We start from the raw sequence: 24987 nt of genomic DNA, 5'->3' as shown, positions 1-24987 counted from the left end.
AGCATATCATTAGCATGTCATTACAAGTCACAGTCCCCTGCGCTCAGTGCCGGCCAGGCTGCCCGACCCAAATGCTGCCGCGACCTCGCCCGGCGCAGCGAGTGCTGGTACGTACGTTGGTGACGCAGAAGAGCGAGAGGAGGAAGGTGGCCAGGACGACGAAGAGGGTGAAGAGCTCCCGGTGCCGGCGCAGCAGCTGGAACTCGTCGACCAGCCCGGTGATCACCGACTCCATTCCGCCCATCTGCGGCCAACAGAGCAGGGGCGCTGCGGGGCGGGGCGCGCTTTGTGTCCGGCCCAGTGGCCTGACAGCCTGGGCATGGACGCGAGTGGGGGCCGCACGGCGTCTGGGGCATAGGGGCCCTGCGTGCAAGCCCTCGGCCACTGGAGCAGGGACCCGGGGTGGATGCCATCCCCGACAGGATGTGCTCAGCAGCCCTGCAGCCCACGTCAGTAACGTGGCACAAAACCCCGGCCCGCCACCCCCAAACGCAGCAGCGCCTTTGTCTGCTCTTGGGGAGGACCTGGCAGGGCCCTGGGCGCAGCCTTCCTGACTCTGAGTGTTGCCGCGAGGGGTCCTCCACGCCTCCTGCCCTGCGTGGTGACTCTCCTTGCCCTCCTCCTCTAGGACGTGCTGTTCGTGGGACTCATCCCAGGCAGATGTGTGGTCCAGGGCCGCGCTCCCCAGCAGCCGTTGACCAGGCTGCCTGGGAGATGAGAGCCAAGGACCAGGGCGTGGGATGTGTGGTTCTCTACACCTTCCGGGAAGCTCCGGGGGACAGGGTACCCATGGACACTCACGGGGGCCCTGAGGTCTCAGCTGTTGGTCCTGAGCAGGCGGTGGGGGCCCAGGAGTCCGAGGAAGCCCGCATTCTGCTTCCCGAGCTCACTGCCCCACAGTCAGGCACATGCGCCGGGAGCACACGCACACCCAGAGGGCCGCGCCCGGGATACTCAGTGGGCGGGGCTTGGGCTGCGGCCAGAGCCCTTGCTGGCCTGCTGTGGGTGCAGCCGTCCCTCCTGGGGGCTCTGGGGTCAAGGAAAGCCGGAGGGACTGGCCCTGGCTCTGGGCAGTCCTCACCACGTTCCCTGCGCTGCCCTCCCACTACTGGCCTGTGTGCGCATGTCAGGGTCTGTGGTGACCTGGGCAGAGGGCACGGTGGCTGCCCCGAGGGAAGAAAGAGGGTTTGGTCCAACACCCCACCCAGGGAGGGCCCCGAGCACTCATGGGGCCCCTCCTCCCACCATGCGGGCCCCCCCCCCTTGGGGTCGCCTGGGTTTGCCTGCCCCGTGAGGATGGTGGGGAGGGGCGAGGCCATTCTGCACAGGCCCCCTGGTGTGCGAGGTGCCAAGGTCACTCACGGCGCTGTCGATCCCCAGGGTGAGCAGCATGATGAAGAAAATGACGGCCCAGGCCGAGGACAGCGGGAGCGTGGCCAGCGCCTCTGGGTAGATGATGAAGATCAGCCCGGGCCCTGCAGACGGGTCGTCCTGTTACCGCCGCCCACAGCCTCCACTCCCCGCACTCCCCGTGGGGAGGTGACCATCCCCTGCCGGCGCCTGCCCTCCTGGAGGAGTCCTCTCTCCGGGGAGCGCAGGGGACACCGGGCCCGGGACTCCAGGTAATGGAAAGCTGACGTCAGCTGGAGGCCCGCACCTTGTTTCTCTGGGCTCTTCTGGTCTGTGTAGGGCTGTGGGGGCCGGGCTGGTGGGGGTGGGGGTGGGGCCAACCCAGAGGAGGGCGGTGGGGGGGGCACCTGCCCGCCACCCTGGACAACCTCCCGCAGACCTCCTGGTCTGTTCTCTGCACGTGATAGACACACGCGTGCGCCCACACACGTACACACGCGCGCACACAGGCTGACACGTGTGCACATCTGTGCGGACACACGCACGCACACACGCACTGAGGTGCACTTAGCAATCCGTGAATATTTTTCCGTGCCAGTAATTACTCTGCGTCTGATCTTTAAGAACCACGTGAAGAACACGGAAATGCTCGGCTCCGCGAGTGCGGGAAAGGGTTTCTGTGCATGCGGCCGCTCCCTGGGACCATTTCCTGCTGGGACACGGGGAACAGGGCCGCTGCGTGGAAGACAGGCACGCTGAAAGGTGCGCCGCCCCTCGCCCTGCTGTGGGGTCTGGGTGGGCTCGGGGGCCGTGGGCCGGAGGGGGCGAGGGGGTGGGGCTGAAGGCCGTGCGGGCCTCCGCCGGACTCGCGGCCATTTGGCTGTGATGACCCCAAAGCAAAAACATTCCCACCGGAAGCTGGAATCCGTCTCAGGGTCACTTTTAAAAGATGGGCCTGCGTAAGTCACTCGCACGGCCTCCCCCGCCGTTACGCACGAGGACGGAGCTTCCCCAACCTCTCTGCACTCAGTGGGGCCGCGGCGGGAGCCAGTCAGTGGGATCGGGGCTTTGAGGGATCTTTGCAGAGAGCAGAGCAGAGCCCCGGGGCCGAGCTCAGGCCTGGGCTCTCCGCAGTTCCCGCCCACAGGCGAGGGGCACCGTCCCCGCACGTGCCGGACGGCCCGAAGCCTCGCTGCCACGAGCCGCAGACCCGGGGAAGAGGCGGGTCGGCTCCCTGGAACGTGAGGTCAGTGTCCTCGCCCTTCAGTTCCGTACCTGAGCTAACATTTCACCCTGTTTTCTTGAGAATTAGAGCTGTAAATGACATTTACTTTACTGGTCGCGGAAATGCACAGAAGACGCTCACTCCACTTCCAGGGCTAACCGAGTCTTCGTAAGCCGCCGCTATTTATCGTAAAAAAGGGCAGAAGCAGGGGAAATGCATAAATGCAGCAGCGAGTAAATTTCACTGCTCTGTATTTATTTGCTTTATGTTCCCATTCTCCTGCTTTTATTGGATTTTTTTCCTGGAGGCAAGAATGCGGACTTAGGAAGCACACGCGCCCAGCCCCTGCTTTCCCCACCAGTCCCGGGGGGCCGGACCTCTGCTTCCTACTTCCAAAGTGGGGTCCAAAGGCTCAGCGCACAAGAGCCAAGAGTCACATGGAGGCTACGGGCGGTGCGCACGGGCCGGGCGGCCCGCTCCTCCCCTCGGCCCCTCGCTGAGCAGCCGGCTGGCCCCCACTCAGAAGTAAAAAGACTCAGGAGGAGATGAGTCAGTGACACCCACGTGGGCTCTCCTGAGCCTGAGGCAGCCCCAGGAGACGAGGGGCCTTTTCAGCGAGAGTGGGGGATCGAGGACAGACTCAGGGGAAGAGCCCTCCCTGCCCACCCCCAGAAGGATCTGACGCAGGCCGGGGCTTGCGGTGATCCCAGGAGACCCCGGGGTCCCGGACTGGCCCAGTGCCACGGCGTTCCTCCCACGCACGAGGACCGAGCAGCCCCACGAGCACCCAAGGGGCCCCTTCCGCAGCCCACGCCTACACCTGGCCTCCTCCCAGGGCCCAGCCTGCTCGCTGGGTCTCCTGTGCCCACTACCCCCTGCCCGCTTCTGCACGCAGACAGCTGGTGTGTGCGGCTGGCTGGGCGAGCGGGCTGGGAACAAGGGTCTCTGTTGTCCGCGTGCCCATGATGCTGTGATTCCTCTGGTTATTACCAAAGCCCACCTATGTATGTTGTGATCCTGGGGGTTTGGAGGGAAAAGCTTTGGCGCTGATGAAGGGCTTGGGAGCGAATCCACCGGGTTCCTCCCCGGCCTGCCGGCTGCGCGGCTCGGAAGTGGTCAGGGCTCCCACCCCTGAGCTCTGTGGGCCCCTTCCCCAGTGTATACAAAGACAAGGCCTACCCTGAGGCCGCGAACCACAGCCGGTTCTGCAGCCCCAGGGTCTCTGCACGGAGCTGGTGGCTAGCGGGGCAGGGGTGCGGTGTGGTGGGTCTGTCGCTGCCCTGGGGGCTGTGTCCTTCTGCGCACCCCTGCCCCGAACATGTGTGACTCGGACTCAGGGCCCGCACGCCTCCCTCCTGCTGTGTGGGGAGAACACTCGGGGGGACCGGGTGCACATGGCTGGGCGGGCGGCGGCCTGCCGGGGGGACTCACCGTCCTTGGCCACGTCTCCGACGGGCACGCTGTGCTTCTGGGCCATGTACCCCAGGAAGGAGAAGACCACGAAGCCGGAGGAGAAGCTCGTCAGGGAGTTGACAGACGTGGTGATGACCGCGTCTCTGGGAAACAAGACACACGTCCCAGCCCCGGGCTGCAGGAGGGGTCACTCCCTCCCTTTGTGCTAGATGCACCCCGTCCAGGGTCTGGCGGGCTTTGGAGGGGGCTCTTCCGGGGGCTCCCTGGCCCCTCCCGTGGGCGGCACTGTAGACAGGCCGGTGCCCAGGGTGGCAGGGCCCCCATCAGAGTGGCTCTAGGCTCTGGGTGTGTGCAGGCTTTGGCCCAGGCGGACCCCATGGTGGCCAACCACGCGCGTCTGCCCAGGAGCCAAGAAGCTTCTGACACCAGGACTCGGTGCAAAGGTGAGATGGTCCGCGGCGGCTGCATGAGGGCCCTGGGCAGGCGAACAGAAACCAACGGGGCCCCCACCCACGCTCAGCCTGGGATGTCTGGCAGGGTGTCTAGATGGCTTGTGCGGACCTGGGAGAAATGAGGTTTTGGGGATGTCTGGTGGGTCCCCGATGCTATGGGTCTGTGTGTTCCTGGCCTGGGGGACCCCACGCGGAAGGCTGAGAACTCAGAGGGCCAGAGGGAAGTCGAGGTGGGGGAGCAGGGCTGCTGGAGTGGAAGGACATCTGCCGAGCGCCCAGACCCTGGGGGGACTCAGGCAGAGGCCGCCCCCCGCATGGGGTGCCCACTCTGCTACGCATGCTTTGTATTTTTACTGCATTTTCTGTCCTCGTGATGTGAAGGAAATAAACACAAGACCATAAAGGTCAGAGAAAGCGGGTCTCAGATGGACTCACTTTTGTTTTTAGATGGACTTTGGCTGCAGGTCAGCCTGCCGTGGAGCCCAGTGCTTTAGGCACCAGGACGCAGCAGCAGCTGGGGCCTGGCAGCGGTTGGAGGAGGGGGCAGAGGCCGGGGCCCTTGGTGGTGACTCTGGGAGCTGGTGAACACCTTCATCTGTTCTAGTACTTTCCTTAGGGCAAGTTGCCTGTAGCTTCCACGGTCCGGCTCAGAGGCCCCATGAGCACGGCGTGTCCCCCTCCCTGTCTCTGGGGACATGTCTTGTCAGAAGTCAGTGGCCTGGCAGACCCTGCGATGGGACTTACCGGTAGCAGTTGTTGGTGAATTTATTGTAGCTGGAGAAGGCGATGAGCACCCCGAACCCAACGCCCAGCGAGAAGCACACCTGGGTGGCGGCGTCTATCCACACCTGTGCGGAACCAGACAAGAGAGGTGACTGCGGGGGTGCGCGGGGCCTGGGACACCAGCTGTCGCAGGGCCACCGAGAGCTCCACGGGACAGAGGGGAGCTGACACACAAGATAGTCATCAACGAGCCGTCTCAGCCACGCGATCGGGGCAAATGCCGTCTCGGGGATGCGCCCGCCGCGTCCCCAGCCCGAGAAAGGCTCACGGAGGGGCGCTGTCTGGGTGCTTCATGGGGATTTCTCCTGAACGGCAGCACCGCTCTGCGCACGGCCAGACCTGTAGGTCACGTATGATGATGCTATGGACGTGGCCGCCTTGGCCAGACGTGCCCACGGATGTCTGCATCTTTCCCATGGTGTTTAAAGCCACGGGCTCATGGTACGCACACGGTGACACCCACGGAGAGGCCGTGAAGCCCAGACAGCACGTGTGCTCGCCCAGGGCAGCGCAGCTGGGGCGCACGCCTGCCGAGTGTAAGCCCGAGGCTCCTAGTGGCACCAACGTGGTATTTTTTAAAAGCCACAACTGTTCCCGTCAGGGTGATGCAGAGACCACCCGGGGATGGGGGCACTGCCTCGCCCCTACACAGCCCCCGGTCAGGGTGGAAAGCAGCTGAACCCCCCTCACCCCCGGCATCACCCCCAGGAGGACCACACCTGCTATCTGAGGGCTCTGGGAGCTGGCTGGCCCTGGGGACTGCCCCCGAGCGTCCAGACAGCCCACGGTGCAGGCCTGTGGGTGAGAGCCCTCAGGCCGTGACAGCAGAGCTCGGCGGGGAATGCCCCAGGGTGACTGGCCTCAGTATGACCTCACGAGGGAGCCCGACAGGATGCAGCAGAGGAGGTGGAGCCCAGGGCTGCTGGGCGGTGCCACCTGCCCACAGACCAGGGCCAGCCGAGCCTCTGTCCTTCAGGCAGCCTGCCCGGGGTCTCGGGATCACCCCGCTGTCAGGGACAGTGTGTTCCAGGCAGCGGGCTAGGACTCGGCGTGCAGCCTCGAGTCGCTGAGGGGCGAGTGGGCCAAGGGGCCTCGGCTCTGCCGTCCCGCTTGCGCTGGCCATCAGTCGGCTCGCTTGGCCAACGCAGGCAGGGGCCGTAGTCCTGGGAGAGCCCTGCCCCTGCTTTGTGCCTGGCCCTCGCCAAGTCAGTGCCCACCCCTGAGACTTTGCACATGTGACGCCCCCTCTGAGATGTGCCTCCCGGACAAGTGTCTGGGCCGTTGCTCACTGCTGCCCTGAGGACCCAGCTCTGGACCCGGTCTGGGGCCCATCCTGGAACCTACCTGGTAGCCTCTCTGGGCCCACCTGGAACCGCCTTCCTCCACCCCTGGACCCATCCTCTCCTGCTGGAACGGGAGCTCTCCAGGATGGGACTCTGTCCCACCCTGTGCGACTGCCCCAAGGGCTGCAGAACCAGGGTCTGGATGCCATCTAAGGAGGCTGACCCCTGGGGGGAACCCTTGTCCATACAGGGGTCCAGAAATGGATCCCCAGGACGCAGGGCAGCCTCTGTGTCAGAACAGAGCAAGGTCCAGAGTGCCAGGAATGTGGGAAGAGATGCAGCAGATGTCCCTTCTGTCCTGTCTGCTCTGGAAGGGCCCCTGTGTGGCACCTCTGCTCCTGACCTGTCCTAGACCAGTGGGGATGAAGGCCAGGCGTCCTGCCTGCAGCAGGCTCCATCAGGTCACTCCAGACTGAACCCCAGGGGATGGGTGAGGGTCAGGCCTGGGATAGGGCTGGGGAGCCCTTGATTTGATCAGGGCCAGCTCCTGCAGCTGTGTCCCTGGGGGCATCTGGGGTGCCTTCCTCCAACAGTTAAGCCCCAGAGAAGGATGCCTAGGGCCACTTGATCTCTGAATGGGGCCACCAAGAGTCTGCAGGGTGGAAGTATGGGCAGCACCTGGGCCAGGAGGAACCCCGGGGGGACACCCCAGGATGACCACCAAGCCAGTGAGGCCCCACCCCTGCCCTATCCAAAGGTCAGCCAGGACCCTGCAGCAGGACAAGGAATGGCTCCACCCTCTGGACGGGGGGTCACATGGGCCTGTCCCTTTGGGACCTCAGGCTCACTGGAGCCCAGGGGTTGTAGGCCTGCTCTGTCCTGGTCTATGCCCCTTCCTAGCCCCGAGCTAACAGGTGGTTGGAGAGGACGAGACACACTGGTTTGTCGAAGATATCCGTCATCAGCCTCCCATTGGCCATGGGTTCATCCATCACCTACCTATGCACATAGTTATCCAACTGTCTGTCATCTGTCCATCCGTCTATCATCTATGCATCTGTCTGTCCATCCGTCATCTGTCTGTCCACCCGTCTATCATCTATGCATCTGTCTGTCCATCTGTCATCCACCCACACATCCATCCATCATCTGTGTATGCAGCCATCTATCCATCCGTCCATCCATCATCTATCCATCACCCATCTGTCTGTCCATCTGTCCATCCATCCATCATCTGTCTATCCATCATCATCTATGTATTCACCCATCTATCGTCTATCTGTCCATCTGTCTGTCCATCCATCCATTATCTATCTCTGTGCACCTATTGTCTTCCACCTTCTACCTACCCTCTATCGTCTGTCTAATGTCCAACAACCTCTCGTCTGTCATTTACTCTTCTCTGCTTCACACGTGAGCATCTTTGCGCACACACGGGCACCGGTCTAGCTTCCTCCTGTGCGCTGCCTGGTTTTCCTGCCCAAGCACTAGCTTCCTTATGTTGCCCTCCTGTTATTTTCTTTGATTTCCTCACCACGGCCTCTGGCCACTGACCCCACAGCCACTCCCCCTGCAGGCATATCTGCGGCAGCCCTTGGCTTCCTGGCGCATGGCCACTGTCTTCCCTTGCTGATGCAGAGCATGCATCTGCTGCTCTCTTGGCCTCATTGCCTGTCCTTGCAGGGACTACCCAGTGTCATTTCCCTGTCTTTGTCCATGGGTGCCTACTTCTGCTGCTCCCCGACTCCTGGGGACTTCCTGGGGGTTACAAGCCACACCTGTCTCCCCTTCTATCTGTTCCTACTCATTTCCACTTCAGGGCGGTGCCTTCCTGCGTCCTGGCGGGTGCCACAACTGACTCCCCCACACCTAGTGGCACCGGGTAATGATCCTGCAAACATCCCCCTGCCCCCAGCTTTGTGCCCCCCACACCCCAGCTACCCTTCCCCATTATGTCCCATGGCCCTGCCACAGTGAGTCCCCTGGGTAGCCCACCATCCGCCAAAATCGAGGGCACCTGCGTTTTCCGTGACCTCCTGAGAATGCTACTTTTTCCATCATCCCTGCTGCTTCCGGCCAACGGTCACTCACATTTCTGGGCTGTTTCCCTAAAATGCTGCTGCCCCTTCTCTCCCCCTCTCTTGGGAGACCTCTGTCTGTCCCATGGCCTGGCCAAGCCCCCTCTCTTCCATAGGCTGTCTCTGAGAATTGTGGTACAGAGTGATTGTTCTTTGTCGAAGCAGCGTGTGGCCCACCTGCAGACGGAGTGTTTGCTGTGAGTGAGTTAACTCCCTCCCTCGCGCCATGGGCGCCATGAGCGTCTCACCAGCGAGCTTTGGCTTCCTGGGGAGGGAGCCCTGGTTCACGCAACCACGATGAACCAGACCTGCGCTTAGACCTGCGCTCCGGGTGAGCGGCCACACTTCCTGGCACAGGCCAGGCAGCCCAACGGCGCTCATCAGAGGAAGCTGAGACGGTTCCTCCGGGAAGAGGGATGGGCGGAGGGAAAGACGCCCACTGGACGCAGCCTTCCGGTCTGCTCTCACGGGAACAGAGCAGGGCTCTCCTGCCTTAACTTTCTCATTTGGTCCACTCAGCGCCCGGCTATGCCCACGTCACCCGACGGTGAGCCCTGCTTGGTGGGGTCCCGCGTGCAGCCGCTCTGGCCGGGCCACCTACATGTGCCACATCTACAGGCTGAGTCAGAAATTCCGGCCCCGCTCCTGCCTCCGGGATCTCCTGAGCCTGCCCCAGAACACAGCAGTCCCATGGTGTGGAGCCTGCCCGTGTGTGTGGCCCGGTGGGCTGTGGGCGGAGGGCATACTCACAGAAGACTCGCAGAGCCGACGGAAGTCTACGCTCAGGTACGCTCTGATGCCATCGATGGCCCCAGGGAGAGTGATTCCTCGCAGAAGCAGGGCGAAGAGGACCACGTACGGCATGGTGGCCGTGACCCACACAACCTGGGAGAGCACAGCATCATCAGGCGGCACCAGCCACCTGCCGGCAGGGCGGCTTCACGGTCACCCTGGTGGGTGGCCTTTTGCCGGGAAGCCCATCATCCCAAACATTTGCAGGGTGCTGGCTCAGCAAAGTCCCTGCAGAGGGTGTTGCTGCTCTCCATCCTGAAACTTTCCCAGGGACTGAAATGGGACAGATAATCTGGCAAAGAAGGGACATTCTTCTGCATTTGGTCTGCAGCAGTGGGCGGGGAAGGCGGTGCTGAGCTCCTGAGGAGTGAGACGGACTGAATTTCACGGGTTGTGCAAATACACACCCATGTGGTGTGTAAACGGTGGGCCCTGGGCTGGGGCAGGGCGTAGCCTGTCCTTACCGAGGCTCTGGGTGCTGGCCCTTCACTACCCGTATAGAGCAAGCAAGGGGCACATTTTGGTCAGAATTGCTTTGGGTGCCCAGATAAAAACCAAAATATTTTCATCAGTAAAAAACAATTTATGTTGTGCTTGTGGTCGTGCTGGAAACACCCTGCTGTGAGTGCCTTCCCTTGACACCATCATTAACCACGGCCAGTGGTCGCTCCTCAGCCTACCACGGCCCAACTCTCCACTCCCCAACCTATGACGGCGCCCGGTCCACTGCCCAACCTACCACGGTCCCCGGTCCACTCCCCAAGCTACCACGGCGCCCGGTCCACTCCGCAGCTGGCATGGTCCACAGCCCAGCTTACCACGGTCCCCGGTCCACTCCCCAGCCTACCACGGCGCCCGGTCCACTCCGCAGCTGGCACGGTCCACAGCCTCACCTTCCCAGAAGTCTTCACTCCCTTCCACAAGCTGAAGTAGAGCAGGATGATGACCAGCACCAGGCAGGACGTGAGCTGCCACCGGGGGGGACCCAGGTCATCGATGCCACGGCTCTCGTGGAGGTGCAGCACGCCGCGCCTGCGGAGGAGAGGGTGGGGGAGGCGGGCCTGTCAGGAGTGCCCCCCCCCGCACCCGCCGAGAGCTGTTTGCCCAGGGCCCTTCCCTCCCCCCCACCTCGGCCAAAACCCAAAGAAGTGTGTCCCAGCCTGATGGGACTGGAGACCCCCACTCCGGAGGGTCAGGCCCACCAGCCCCAGCTGAGAGGCGGGGTCTGCACGCTCGAGGGAGCCCTCCCCTCTCACCCTTAGCACCCCTGAACTCTGGAGCTGGGAGAGGAAGGGGTGCTTCCCGTCCGAAGGAAAGGAGCTTCAGGGACCGGATGCAAGGTGCCCAGGGATGCGGGCACCGTGGGGTGGGCCAGGGTCCCATGTGCAGGGCCGAGGCTGAGCAGACTCAGAGCAATAACGCAGGATGTGCCGATGCCTCTGAGGCGAAGAGCTGACGGCGCTGGCCCCCGGCCCCCGCTGCCTCAAGGCGGGTCCGCGGGTAACAGACCCAGGAGGAGTCTGCTCTGGGCTCGCTCAAGACCCGCCTCCCGGAGGGCATCCATCACGAAGACAGAACATGAGGCCATGAAGACGGAGCAGGGCGGCGGGCTGGTGGAGCACGGCCTGTGCACCCGTATCCCCGGAGATCCCTGCGACCACCTGGGGGGGCCTGGGTGCCTCCCCACATGGTGTCCCCTCGGACCCCCGACCACCTGCGGGACAGGTGGCGGCACCATCACCTGCTGCCTCACCTCCACAGTTGGGTTCTGAGTCGAAGCGGACGCCGGCTTGTGCTGCTACTCCAGGAGGTGGACGGCCCCATTATGATAGGAGCCGTCACGGCCCAGATTTGTGAGGTAAAGAAAATAATCCTGACACCCAGGTCAGAAAGCTCCAGATCCCAGAGCTCCCCACTGGCTCTAGGCATCACGGGACCATGTTGGAGGGATTCGGGTTTTCAGACTCCAGAATCAGGCTTGTGGCAGGGGAGGCGGTGACGGGCGTGAACAGAGCCAACGGCACTGTCCGAACTGTCACATCAACCTCCCTCCTTTCTAGAGTGTGGGTCACCCCCCGAGGCGACGAGAGCCCCCGCCCCCACTAGACACACGCATGCGGTGTGAGGTCAGGGACCTGGAGCCCCCAGGGCAGGAGGAGGAGGAGGCTCCTGCTGGGACAACACTCAGGCGGCTGTGCCTTGACTGTCCCGTCCAGGGCTTCACCGCCCCGCGCCTGTCCGCCCCGGGCCTGATCCCCATGGCCTGTCCTGCCCAGATCTGTCCTCCTCGGCGCTTTGTCCGCCCCGTGCCTGTCCTCCCCGGGCCCTCCTCCGGCAGCAGACTTCCCAAAGCCTCTGAGCCCCGTCTCTGTGGGGGGGTCCTCCCCTTCCATGTCCTGGTTCCCCAGCCAGACCTCGTCCCCAGCCTCCTGTCACTGACAGAAATCTCCTCAGGACGACCGTGCTGGGTGAGGCCACATGCCCAAAGGCCCTGCCACACCTTGGCCTCCTCACAAGGCCTCACACACGCGTGTGGGTCACACACCTCAGCCTGGCGGCAGGTGGCCACTTACTCATTTGTCCAGGAAAGGAGCCCAGCGGCCCGTGTAGCCTCCTAGCCGGGGGCTTTGCTCGGGCTCCACAACCCCACACACACTGCGTTCACTTGTAAACATTTCAGATCGACTCTGGGATCAGCGTGTCTGCACAGGTTCAATTCCCTCCCGAAGACGAAAACTCATCTGGCTCTGAACTTACTTGAACCTCCTCAGACAGTTTAGGGGACAGGATGCTGCAGAGGGCCACTGGCGGGGCACAGGAGCCAGCATATACCGACCCTGCCTGGGGACCGCCCCCAGGGACTACAGACAGTCACGGGCACAGAGCGGGAACTACCCAAATTAACTCAGAATGGGCAGAGGACTTAAACTTAAAAACTTATAATTGCAGGTTCTTGGAAGAAACAATAGGGGTAAACCTTTGTGACCTTGGGTTTTTCAATGGATTTTCTGATATGACAAAACAGGTAAATTGACTTCATCAAAATAAAAAAAAATTTTTGTGCATCAAAGACACTATCAGCAGAGTAAAGAGGAAACTCACAGAATGAGAGAAAACATTTGCACATCATATATTAGACACGAGACGAATATCCAGGATAGACAGAGTTAAGACTCTCGAACAGAAAACCCCTCCAGAAAGCTCAGCTTGAAGACAGACAAAGCGGGTGCATCTGACCGGGGAGCTTCTGCACGGGGAGGGGAGCCCCCACCCAGAGGAAGTCGGCCTGCCGATGGAAGGAAACACCGGCAAGTCAGTGTCAGTATATACGAGGTTAGTATATACGAAGTTAGTATATACGAGAAACACATACAACTCCACAGCAGAAAACAAACAATCTGATTAAAAAAGGGGGGGGGCAGATCTGAGCAGACAGTTCTCCAGAGAAGACATGCAGCTGGCCAACAGACACAGGGCGAGAGGCTCAGTGCCCCTCACCGCCCGGGAAACGCAGCTCAAACCGCAGTGAGTTAGCCTCTCACACCTGTCAGGACAGTTTTTATAAGAAAGTCAAGAAACGACACGTGTTAGCAACAAGGTGGAGACAAGAGGCCTCCATGCACAGTAGCTGGGAATGCACACTGGTGCAGCCACCCGGGAAAACAGTATGGAATTTCCTCTAAAAATTAAAAATAGAACTGCCCCATGACCCACAATCCCACTTCTAGGTATTTATCTGAAGAAAATGAAAACACTAATTTGGATACACATTTGCACCCCGTGCTCACTGCGGCACCGTTTACCACACCAAGATGCCGAAACAGCCTGTGTCCAGGAACGGATGAACAAAATGTCCGTCCGTCCGTGGAATGTTGTTCCGCCTTAAAAGGAAGAAAACAGACCTGCTACACACCTGGAGGACATCAGGCTCAGTGACATAAGCAGACACAGAGGACAAAGGCTGGACGACTGCTCTTATACGAAGTCCCTAGAGTTATCAAACTCATCGAGTCAGAAAGTAGGACACTGGGTGCCAGGGGCCAGGCTTGGAAGGGGCGGAGAGGGAGTCAGTGCTGCACGGGAGCAGAGTTTCCATCTGGGCCACGGGAAAGTCCTGGAGACGGATGGTGGTGACGGCTGCGCAGCACCGGGAGCGTGCTTAGTGCTGCTGAACACACGTAAAAACGGTCCAAATGATACGTTTCATGTTGTGTATAATTTATCACAATTTAAAGAAATTCCCCCAAATGAAAGCAAAATATGTTTCAGGAAAACGAAAGCAGAGAAAATTCGTTGCCAGCAAGCCTACGCTGTAAGGCGTGTTAAAGGAAATTCCTCCGATGGAAGGAAATGAAGCCAAAATGGCAATCTGGGTCCACGTAAGGATGGGAGATCACCAGAAATAGCAGCCACGCAGGTAAATACACAAGTTACTCTTGTATTTCAAATTTATTTAAAATGTACCTATTTAAAGCAAGAAGAGGAGCAACATAGCACGGAGTTTATAACATCCTGGAGGGAGAAAACCCAGCCAGGGACGGGCTGGGAAAACGGAACTGTGTTGCAAGGCTCCTAAATTACATGAGCAGTGGGATGATGCCACCTGACAGTGGACGATGAGAAATTAAAGATGTGTGTTGTAAACCCTATAAATAACCACAAAAGTTACAATAAAGCTTATTAGCTAATAGCATAGTTAAAACGGGGGCCTAAAAATTACTTAATTCAAAAGGGGGGATACAGAGAGGGACAAGAAACAAAGAGATGGGACAAATAGAAAAAAGTAAGGATGAAAGACTTAAACCCGACCATCGGGTTAATTCCCGACTGGGAGCCCCAAGAACTAGCCAGACATTGTTCTGCCGAATGACGAAGCAGGGCACAGCTCCACACGGTCTACAGGAAATGCACTCACGAGACAAGCCTCACGGGTTAAAAGCACGAGGACGGGAAAGGTACCAATGCAAACACGATCCATTGGGAGACAAGGGTGATCACTCTGCTGCCAGGCAGAGCAGTTTCAGGGTGAGGAATGTGACCAGGAGCAACATTTGGAACTGCAAAGGGGTCCGTTCAAAGATGTGAAATCCGTAAACACACACACACTCTGTAACACCACCCCAACATGCATGAATGAAGTCGACACTGATAGAGTCGGGAAGACAGAGAGGCAGATGCACAATCACAGTTGAGAGTCAATACTCCTTCTCCGCAGCGGGGGGGACAGTGGACAGTAAGGTGCGCCCACCATCCTGCACACGGGGCAGCTGCTTCCCCGTGACAGCAGAACACCTGTTCTTTGTAAGTGCGCCTGCCGTACTCCCCAGGATTAAACACAGGCCGGGCACCAAAGGTCTCAGGATGTTTTGGGGATAATGAAGCTTTACAAGTATAGTATGTCACTCAGTCTGAATTAAATCAGAAATCAATAATAGAAGCATATCTAGAAAACCTCCAAAGATTTCAAAATTAAGTGGGAAGCTCCCCAAGTCTCCCATGAGTCAAAGAGGGAATCACAAGGCAGATCAGAGAGTACCTTGAATTGAATGGAAGTGGAAACAGCACATGGAGCTTTGTGGAGGCAGCTAAAGCTGTCTCTTGGAGGCAAACGTGTAGCTTTCTAGTTTACCTTAGAAAGTAGGCAAAGGTGTGCTAAATGTCTATAGAACTGGGGGACATTTGAATTGGTTGGAGTTACATGGCCTGTTTTGGGATTTCCAAGCCCACAGGTCCTGTCCTGACTCAGCTTCACATCCGTCCAGCAAGTTCCCTGCACCATCTCTCAGCCCTGGAGCGACAGCCATGAGCCTCTGGTTTCGGCTCTGAGCCTGCCGTGTCTCCTTGTGCATGCCCACTAGGGACTGAAGTTGGGGGTGTGGGCAGGAACTGGGGCTGAGGACAGCACTTCTGCGGCAAACACCAAAGGCCCCACTTTCTCGGGTAAGACGTAACGAAAGTAGCAGTGACATCGTGCTTCTCCGTGGAACCCTTTCCAGACCTCCAAACAAAGACAGGTGGTCCCAGTGGTGTCACATGGTGCCTTTCAACCTCTCTGTGAGATTTTCATCTCAGAACTGTGAGACGTCCTCGCTGGAAACCTGAGTCCTCATTTTGTTGGTGTAATGACGGACGGAACCCAAGCCAGCCCTGAGCACCTCTGAGTTCCCCTTGGTGCGGGGGCCCTGAGCACGGACCCCCAGGCGCTTATCTGCCACTGCGTCTGCCTCTCCACTTTCTGGGACGGAGGGTCCCCGCAGACCCCTTCCCTCTGATCACAGCCAGGCTGAGTGCAGCCCAGGCCCGGTCCGGCAAGGAGGCGCCTTACACCTGGTCAACAGCAGAGCAGTGTTCTCCACCAAGAAGAGCAAACGGCTTTCTCTTCCTCCATTGTCACCTGCTCCGCACAGCAATTCCCATCCACACCCTTGAGAGCTTCCCCGAGTCTCCCTTTCTCGCAGCTGCTGTCTTTCGGGCAAATCGAGAGGGACAGATGGCAGGCGGGCTCTGCTGGCCTCTGAAACCAGCCTGTCCCTCCCGAGCGCTCCGTCTGGCTCGCGGCCCCTCCCTTCCCCTTCCCTGTCCCTCGCACACGTGCGCTCTCCTCCAGTCCCAAACCAACAACCACATCTTCCTAAACACCCCAGCACGTCCGGTGGCATGTGACCATCACCCTGCCCTGGCCACACTCTTTCTGACCACGACTCAAGGAAACCACCCGTGCTCCCGGCTGCAGCTCCAGACCCGGCAAACCTGCCTCCCACGTTCCTGCCTCTTGATGCCACTTCCCAGCACGGAGACACGGCGCCCACACAGGGCACAGAAACCAAGCATTCGGATTCTCAGAGTCTGAAACATAGTGTCATTCCAGGTGCTGAGTGTCTACCGGTCCCGTGAACACCCACCACCCAACACCGAACCCCCTGCCGGCAGCGCATTGCCGGATGCTGTGACCGGGTTCGGCATCGTTTCAGGAGGGCTCCTGGGCAAGTGTCCGGATTCTGAGGGGAAACTACGCACCCACAGGGGCATCAACAGCCTTCTAGCCTCAGCCACCCAGATGGGGACAAGGGGAGGGGGCCAGGAGCCAGTTCCGAGAGGACCCAGAGAAGAATGGACTTGGGGAGAGCCACGCACCCGCAGGTCATGGAGGCCACGTGCTGTGGAGCCTGGGGGACGGGAGGGCCCCGGGAAGGCCCCTGGATGTGGGGGCCGAGGAGGGACTCGGGCAAGAACTGATGCTGGTTTGTAAAGAAAGAGGAACTTGTCAGGAAAAGCAACAGCGGGGGCCCCTGTAGGGCCGGTCTGTTTGGCAAGGCTGGAGGGTGTTTTCTGTGCGCAGGCCCGGTAGGAGTACAGTGGCCGGGGACTCCGGGCGCAGGCGGGGGGCGGCCCTGCGGACTCCGGGCGGGCTCGCCTTCCTGCCCCAGGCAGCCTAACAGCGGCTGGGGCTGTGCCACGTGTTGTTCCAGTGGACCCGCGCAGGTGCATGGGGAAGGACGGTCCCGGTGGCACTGAGCTGCCGTGGCCTGTTCTGCTTCCCCCGGCACTGAGGCGTCCCCCTCCAAGGGCGCCTCCGGGCCGCTGGAAGCAGGATTTGGGAACGCGCCTCCAAGAGCCCAGAGGACCACAGTGCGGGCGCGGGACAGGGGGACGGGGGGGTGGGGGGACAGGGGGACAGGGGTCCTCACCGCACCCTCGTGGGGCAGCAGGGGGAGCGCGGCGCCGCCCCGTGTCCCTCCCTCCCTGGGGCCGCCGACACGGTGAGCACCGCGGCCCCGGTCCCCCACTCACTCGAAATACTCGGTGGCAGGCGTGGTCCTGAAGGTGTCGTTGGGGCCGGAGCTGGAGTTGCCGGCGTGGGCGTCCGAGCAGTTGGGGCTGTTCCACGTGTTGTTACAGTGGACCCACGGCAGGTCCACGGAGAAGGACGAGAAGAAGTAGTGCAGCGCCCAGGCGATGATGACGTTGTAGAAGAAGCCAACGTACAGCGAGATGAGGATGACGGTGAAGCCCACGCCTGCGGCGGGAGAGCAGAGCCGTCAGCCGCGCGCCCGCCCGCCCTCCTTCAGCCCTGCTGGCTGTGCTCCCGCACCAGAAACTGAGCCATGTCTCTGCACACCCAGAGACAGCTCGCAAGAGCAAGGGTGCCAGGCTTCATGCTGTGATCCCAGACAAGGGGCTGCACCCCAACCTCCAAACCTACCGCGGCCATCTGTGTGCACACAGATCATCTAGCATCACCCTGGTAGAAGCAGGTCACCCACAGACATACAGGGTGACTATTGGCCACATGTGGCCCTCCACCACCACTCACAGCCACTCGGCATCAACCAAGGCCATCCAGGGCCACCAGGCCATGCAAAACCATCAGAATCATTTATGGCCACCAAGAGTCAGCAAAGATCACCCCAAACCATTCAGGGTCACTCAGGGACATCCAGAGCCACCAAGGAAGACCCAGATCTCCCAGAGCCATCCAGGGCCACCAACGGTCCTTAGAAATGCAGGTCCTCAATGGCCACTGACAGCTACCCAGAGCCATTCAGAGACATTTATGAACACTCATGGCTGCTCATACCCCCTCAAGACTACCCAGGGCAAACAGTCACCAGGGTTCATTTCACAGCTACCCAGAGCCACCTGGAGTCACACAAAACCATCCCTGACCACTAGGGGCCACCCAGAGGCATGCATGACTGACCAGGGTCACACAGGGCCAAGCATGACCGTCCAGGGTCAGCCAGAGCCATGCATGACCGGGACCATACATGACTGTCCAGAGTCACCCAAAGCATGCATGACTGTTCAGGGTCAGCCAGGGCCATGCATGAACATCCAGGGTCAGCCAGAGCCATATGTGACTGTCCAGGGTCAGCTGGGGCCATCCCTGACCATTCAGTCTCCTAAAGCAGGCCAGGGCCTTGCATGGCGACCTTTCTAGGATCACAAAACCTGAGATTTAGGATCAGTTATCGAGGGGCTCCTGGCTCCCGGGGAACTAGAGCAGAGTGGCAAGCACTCTTCGGGGCTGTGCCATCCTGCCTGGTGGCAGGTGGCTCTGGCCCCTCCCACTGGCCAGGACTCTCTTGCTCAGTGCTTGGTAAGCCGCACTCCGTTGCCCGCTCCGGGCCCACCAGGCTCCACACGCAGCTCTTTGCATTTCAGCTTCCTTCACGGCTTTGCAGACACGGCTCGATTGGCCTGGAGCTTTGATTTGCTCTTTCAAAGCCTGGTTAGGTGCTCTGCCCGGTCTTGCTCGCTCCTGGCTGAGGCCGTGGCTAGGGGAGAACCACGCCTTCAAGGCGATGTTTATAGGAAGTGGTTCAGGTGTCTTTCCTGGATGTCCCCCCGAGGAGAAGCGATCCTCGCGCTCGGGACATCACTACAGATCTCTCCCTGCTCTGGAATCAAGAAGAGAAGCCTGACATTTACTCGTGCGTATCCATCAGACAGATCCTGCGTCAGGAACGTGCTAGAAATGAGAGCGTTCTGGTACGTAAACCCTCTCGGAAAACATGTGTTGTAAGCGGCGATGATTCAAACAGCAGTTTTCTTTGCAAGGGCCCCTCCGGAGTCGCAGTGGTCAGCTCTGAATAACGGGATGCTGTTCTGCTCCCTGAGTTCCTGAGGACAGAGGCTCGGTTGTGATTCACAGCAAACCCACCCAAGCAGCCGTGTTCCTGGGAGCCGTGCTGTCGGGGAGCCGTGTTGTCAGACAGCTGTGTTCCTGGGAACCGTGTCGTTGGGGAGCCGTGCCATTGGGGAGCTGCGTCGTCGGGGAACCGTGATCCCGGGAGCCACGTTGTCGGGAAGAGCATCACGGAAGGTCTTCTTGGGCAGTGCCCGACTGTGCCTGCCTGACTTGAAATCGTTTTAAGGTTTAAACTTTGTGTGCAAGACCTCAGCTTGAACACGGGAAACTCAAAGCAGCCTGTGAACCAACAGCAAAGCCGATCGGAGTCCACTGTGTGACCCAAGAGCTAAGCCCTGCGCTGAGTGCACGGCCCTCCGTCTGCACTGGCCAGGGTTTTTTGACCTTCACTCCAGGGAGACAAGGTCGCCTCCAAGAACACATGGGCTCGCTCCCTGGCTGCCTGGCACCAGAGGCTCCTGCACACTAGCTGCTGCCCCCAGGGGCCCGTGCCTCAGGGGGAAGGGCATGGCTGCCCAGGACAGCGGCCATGAGTGGGGTGGACAGAGCCTCACGAGCTCCCCTGACGTGTCGTTCCTCACAGGCCGGCTCGGGACAGTGACCCGCCACCCCAGAGTAGCGGGCTCAGCCCTCCCCTGCGTTCCCATGGGGCCTGCTCCTGCCGGATGCCAGCGGAGCCCGGGCCCACGCGTGAGTTCCGGTCGTAGGTCTCATCACCAGTTCCCAGTTCCTCTTTTCCTTAGTATTTCTTTAGATTAACTGTAGAACCTTTAACCTTCACGTTAATCTGGGTGTATTTTGTCTTATTTTAAGCCACTTTAAATTCTTTTTAGAAAGAGGAGCTTGATATTTCACACTAAAATACCATTGAGTACAAAATATCAGCCTTATTTTATATTCATAAAACAGGGTGGCAGGGGCGCCTGGGTGGCTCAGCGGGTTACGCGTCTGCCTGCAGCTCAGGTCATGATCTCAGGGTCCTGGGATCGAGCCCCGCATCGGGCTCTCTGCTCAGTGGGGAGCCTGCTTCCCCTCCACCCTGAGTCTGCCTCTCTGCCTACTTGTGATCTCTCTCTCTCTGTCAAATAAGTAAATAAAATCTTAAACAAACAAACAAACAGGATGGCAGGGTTCCCATGGCACACGTCAGGGTCTGCATGGGGCACAGAAAGGGAGCACCCTGGGGAAGCAGGCACTCGGGCCTCGCAGGTGTGGCCACCCTGTCCCTCCGCACCACCCGCCAGAGCCGGGTCACACCAGCAGCAGCATGGACACCGGCTTCAGGAGCACATCAGGGACGCCCGCCACGGCAGATGGTCCTCACGGAGCAGCCCGGCCTTCCTGACAAGGGTCACTGCGTGTCACCGTGAGGAAGGCACAGACTCCTCTGTCAGGCTGGGCGTGCTTAGCCTCTGCTGGGTCTGCACGCATGCGCCCGTGCGGGAGGAGAGGGACAGAGACAGGGAGACAGGGAGAGAGAGACAGATAGGGAGAGACAGGGAGAGACAGATGGAGAGATAGAGATAGCGAGAGACAGGGAGAGAGAGAGAGCCCACCCACAGGGGCCGCGCGGGCTGGGGCACAGCCCTCCACGCGGACAGGTTTCCACAACTGGACAAAGCTGTCGGGCCGTGTGGAGCGTGGACGTGGCCCTGTGGCACAGGGTCGGTTTCTGAAGCAGCCAATGCTGGCCGCGGGAGCTCAGGAAAGAGGATTCGCTCCGGGTGGGGGTGCAGGCTCGGCCCCGGGGAAGCCTGGAAGCCCACGAAGCGGACGCCACGGCCCGCAGTCCGCCGGCAGCAGGGCCAGCGTCCCCCCACGCGTCCCCGGGGGTACCCGAGGATGGCGCACTTGATCTCGGTCTGGACGGAAATGCCTCCGCGGGGAAGGCGCCGAGCCCCCTGCAGGCTCGGGGCGGCCGGGGCGGGGGTCCCCCCGCGTGCCGTCCCTCGGGCCCGCGGCCTGTCGCGTCCCTCCAGTGGGGGTTTGCGGAGGACGAGGCCGGCATCGCGCACCTCATTTAAGCTTTGACTTCCGCGAGCGACCCCGTGAGAGGGACTCCCGGCCCCCGGCGCGCAGATGGGGTCGGCCGGTCCCGCTCCGGGGACGCGAATGGCGCAGAGGTGCGGAGGCCGCGCCTGGCTCCGACTCGGGGCCGCAAGCGGAGGGAAAGCGGCGGGGGCCGGGGTGGGCGAGCGGCTGCTCGGAGGAGGCGCGGGGCCCGGGAGGGGCCTCACGGCCCGTCTCGGCGTCTGCTGCAGGGGAGCCCCGGGGCCCCAGCCCGGGCACAGCCTCCGTGAGCGACGGCTGTCCTCTCTGACCTCGACATCCACCCCCCAACCGTGCGTCCTGGGAGACCGGGAGGGCTTCCGCCGGCTGCAAAACACACGGACCTTCCCGCTTCGGAGGAACTGCCACGACAGATCTTACAGGAAGTTTCCTCAGGAAGCCGGGGGGTGCAGACCACGCCATGCCCCCGGCCTCCCCCACGAGGCCTCCCTGGGCCACGGGCTCCTGCGACGCGGCGTGGCCTGGTGGGCAGGTGCACCCCGGAGGTGGATGTGGGGCTTGAGCCCGGTCTGGAGCCCGTGCCCTCTGACCCTGACGAAGGACAGGGTGAGCCCCTCAAGCCCACTAACCCTCGGTGCCCGGATGTCCAGAAGGGGGACAATGTGGTGTGGGTCCTCCCCGGGGCCCCCACAAGGATGGGGTGAGATGACCACGGAACGGCCGGCCACGGGGTAGCCCCTTGGCTCAACACGACGTGTGTCTGCTTCCTGGTGCCGCGACTTCGTGGCAGCAGACGGCGGGCTTGGTGAGTACCCAGAGAGCTGGCCCGCCGCTAGGAAGCCCCAAGAGAGCAGAGGCCTAGTCTATATGGCAGACAGACAGATGACCGCGGATACAGACAGACAGTGGTGGACAGAGGGACGGATGACAGGTGGACACCCGATACACGGACATGCTACGACCGCTGCGGTAACAGACAGCTGATGCCCCGCAGGTGACAGGGGGCCGGATGGATCCGGAGAGGACAGACAGACAGAGAGCACCACGGCTTGCACCGTGTCCCTCCAAAGCTCGTCTGCTGAAGCCGAAGCCCGGTGCTGTGTGGTGCGACCTCGCTGGGAGGCAGGTCTCCGTACAGCTAGGCAAACTAAGGCGCGGGTGTCGGGACGTGCCCTTGTCCAGGGTGATGGGTGTCCTTAGAGGACAGGGACATCTGGTTCCAGAGACACGCGCAGAGGAAAGGTCTGGAACGGAGCCTGTGCCCCAGCCCTCTGAAGGAGTCAGTCTTACCAACACACCTGGATTTTGCATCTCTAGTCTCTGGTCAAACAAATGTCCCCTGGTTAGACCACCCAGCCTGCGGCGGTCCTGCGGCAGCCGGACAGGCAGCGACAGATGCGTGGGGGAGCGCAGAGGACAGACTGACAGACGGACGGAGGGCTGGTCTATCTGCCTCATTGACAACGACACCACTGGCGACTAGCACGCCGGCCTCACCGGACAGCAGGGGCTCCCGAGGCCTCCGTCAGGCGGCCTCTTACAGTAGGACCCAAATGGAAACGGGTCTGAGCTCATGCCCTTGTATGGGGAGGAGAGGGACAGAGACAGGGAGACAGGGAGAGACACAGACACAGCGACAGAGGCAGAGAGACGGAGACAGAGAGACAGAGAGAGACACACAGAGAGACAGAGACAGAGATAGAGACAGAGTTAGGGACGTGGACGTCCAAGGGCACCGAGACCTAGCGAAGCAGGACCGAGCACACACAGCAGGTGGGGGCTCGCTCTGGGAGCCCTGAGCTGACGCAGCCTGTGCCACAGGAGGGTGTGAGGAGGGTCCGGGCCGTTACCTTTCAGGACGGGGCAGATCTTCCAGACGCCAGCAGCCCCCTCCCTGTTGAACTGCCCCAGGGCCAGCTCCATGTAGAAAAGGGGCATTCCGGCAATGACCATGAAGAGCAGATAGGGGACCAGGAAGGCACCTGTGGGTAGGACAGCTGGCTCAGCCCGGGGGCTGGGGAGGCCACCTGTGATCACCAGTGATCGCCACATCTTGGGCACGACCGTCTGCTTCTCCGGAAGCTCCCTGCACGGTCACCCTCCAAAGGGAAGTCCCGGGCTGTGTGGGGCAGCCTGTGACCACCTCGCCTGGGCCCCTCCAACATCAGTGCCCTGACACGTCCCTGCGGAACCCCAACCACCCCCTGTGCCAAGTCATGAGATCAGCCTCGGAGCAGGGCAGGCCCCCCGACAGCTCGGCTCCTGGGGCTGCCCACCCTGCCTGGCCCATACACCTGGGCCTCTGTCCCTCTCGAGCTGTCGGTCCTCTGGGCTCTGAGGTCCACGTCTGACCCTATGGGGGTTGTGCCACCCATCCCCAGTTCCCCGTCTTCAGCGTCCACCTCGGTCCGAGGCTGCAGTGGACAGGGGCGCTGGAGGAGCTGGAGTCCCCGCAGCATGCCACCCCGTCCTCCTGGAGCTGCACTTGCCCCAAGCATGAATCCAGGGCCCCACGGCTCTGCGTCGGGTGAGGGGTCTTTGCTGCACCTCCCTTCCTGGGACGGGGAGGGGGCGGAGGGAGGCCCCGCTGTTCTGCTCAGGCCTCGTGCTACCCCCTCAGGGCGGGTGTGCTGGAAGGCCCTCCCCGGGGGGCTCCTCCAGACCCTCCTCGCGCAGCCTCGAGGGACTGACAGGCCACAAGAGCCCACGGGGGAGCGAGCACCCGCTGAACTGGCTTCAACGTGTGGGTGACGCGGTCCCTTGTTTTCCTGCTCTGCCTGGAGCCTGGAGCCGGCTGGTGTGGTTCTCGGGCTGGGCGCGTTCGGGGAGCGAGATGAGGGCTCTGCTCCCAAGTCGAGGGCCTCCGTGCACGCTCATAACACGGACTGAAGTTGGCCCAAGACTAAGGGTGTTCGAGGACTTTCTTTCCAGAGCAACAGTCATCTTTGGAAACAGAGGGCAGAGCCCTAGTGCCTCCCAGCACCTCCTCCTGGGCTCAGCGTCCCGGCTGGGGAGGGCAGGTCCCGCAGGAGGCTGCGGGGCCTCTGCTCCTACGTCTGCGCGGCCCCCTACCCCAAATGCGGGCCCCGCCCGGGCGCAGGCAGGAGCCGCGGCCTCCCAGCGGCCGGGACTCACCGCCGCCGTTTTTGTAGCACAGGTAGGGGAACCGCCAGACGTTGGCCAGGTCCACCGCGAAGCCGATCACGGACAGGAGGAAGTCGATTTTCTTGCTCCAGGTCTCCCGCTCCTGGGTGCCCAGGGGCGTCTGCGTGGGGTTGGCGAGGGTGGAGTTCGTGAGCTGCACCCCATTTTGCTCCTTGACCAGGACGAGTTCCACCGCCTTGGGGCCCATGGCGTTGGGTTCCTTAGCAGGGGCCGCGGCGGACGACATCGGTGCCGCCGGCCGCTTGTTTTCGCTCATGGGTGGACGGAGCCTCGGGCTCCGCGCTCAGGGCCTGCAGTGGGAAAAGAAGCACACACAGAACCGCGATGGGTTAGGAGCCCGAACCACTGCGGCAGAGCTCGGAGGCAACTCTCTCCATGTCTTTGGGGCAGAATCCATTCTAAGCAGCTAGACTGACAGAGCCAAGGTGGAGGCAGCAGGAGACGGGCTAGATCTCGCGGGGGCTGGGCGGGGGTGGGTCCTGGAAACCTCACGACAGATGCCACCTTGCTCCCTCCTTCCCTGGCGGCCCTCTCTGTGCCAATTACAGTGCAAAGCTGTAGACCCTCCGGTTCTGCTTCAAGTAATGCTGCCGAACGTCACCTCCACCCTCCCCACATGGCCAGGGATTAGTTTCGCAATCTTCACCTAGCACCCAAATGTAAGTCTTTCGGGGCACCCGGGTGCCTCAGTCGGTTCAGTGTCTGCCTTCGGCTCAGGTCATGATCTCAGGGTCCTGGGATCGACACCCACGTTGAGTCCAGCTCCCTGCTCAGTGGGGAGACT

The 24987-nt window shown here is 61.1% G+C and overlaps 1 protein-coding gene across 1 annotated transcript in view; it reads right to left on the bottom strand.

Annotated features, from left to right (window-relative positions):
• The window catches only part of SLC6A3 (solute carrier family 6 member 3), a 34323-nt gene extending 9838 nt beyond the window's left edge, over window positions 1–24485 (bottom strand). Inside the window, exons 1-9 of the mRNA XM_004768387.3 lie at window positions 24174–24485; window positions 22889–23020; window positions 17168–17393; window positions 10270–10408; window positions 9335–9469; window positions 5185–5288; window positions 4007–4131; window positions 1363–1475; window positions 116–244 (exon numbers count right to left, since the gene is read on the bottom strand). Coding sequence (XP_004768444.1) covers window positions 116–244; window positions 1363–1475; window positions 4007–4131; window positions 5185–5288; window positions 9335–9469; window positions 10270–10408; window positions 17168–17393; window positions 22889–23020; window positions 24174–24459 — 1389 coding nt within the window. The 5' untranslated portion in view covers window positions 24460–24485. The remainder of the gene's footprint in view (window positions 1–115; window positions 245–1362; window positions 1476–4006; window positions 4132–5184; window positions 5289–9334; window positions 9470–10269; window positions 10409–17167; window positions 17394–22888; window positions 23021–24173) is intronic.
• Between the last annotated feature and the right edge of the window lie 502 nt (window positions 24486–24987).

This window comes from Mustela putorius, unplaced genomic scaffold (assembly GCF_011764305.1).
Source record: "Mustela putorius furo isolate JIRA1106 unplaced genomic scaffold, ASM1176430v1.1 tig00000107_pilon_pilon_pilon, whole genome shotgun sequence".
Classification (NCBI taxonomy): domain Eukaryota; kingdom Metazoa; phylum Chordata; class Mammalia; order Carnivora; family Mustelidae; genus Mustela; species Mustela putorius.
This window is presented reverse-complemented; position numbering and strand designations above follow the sequence as displayed.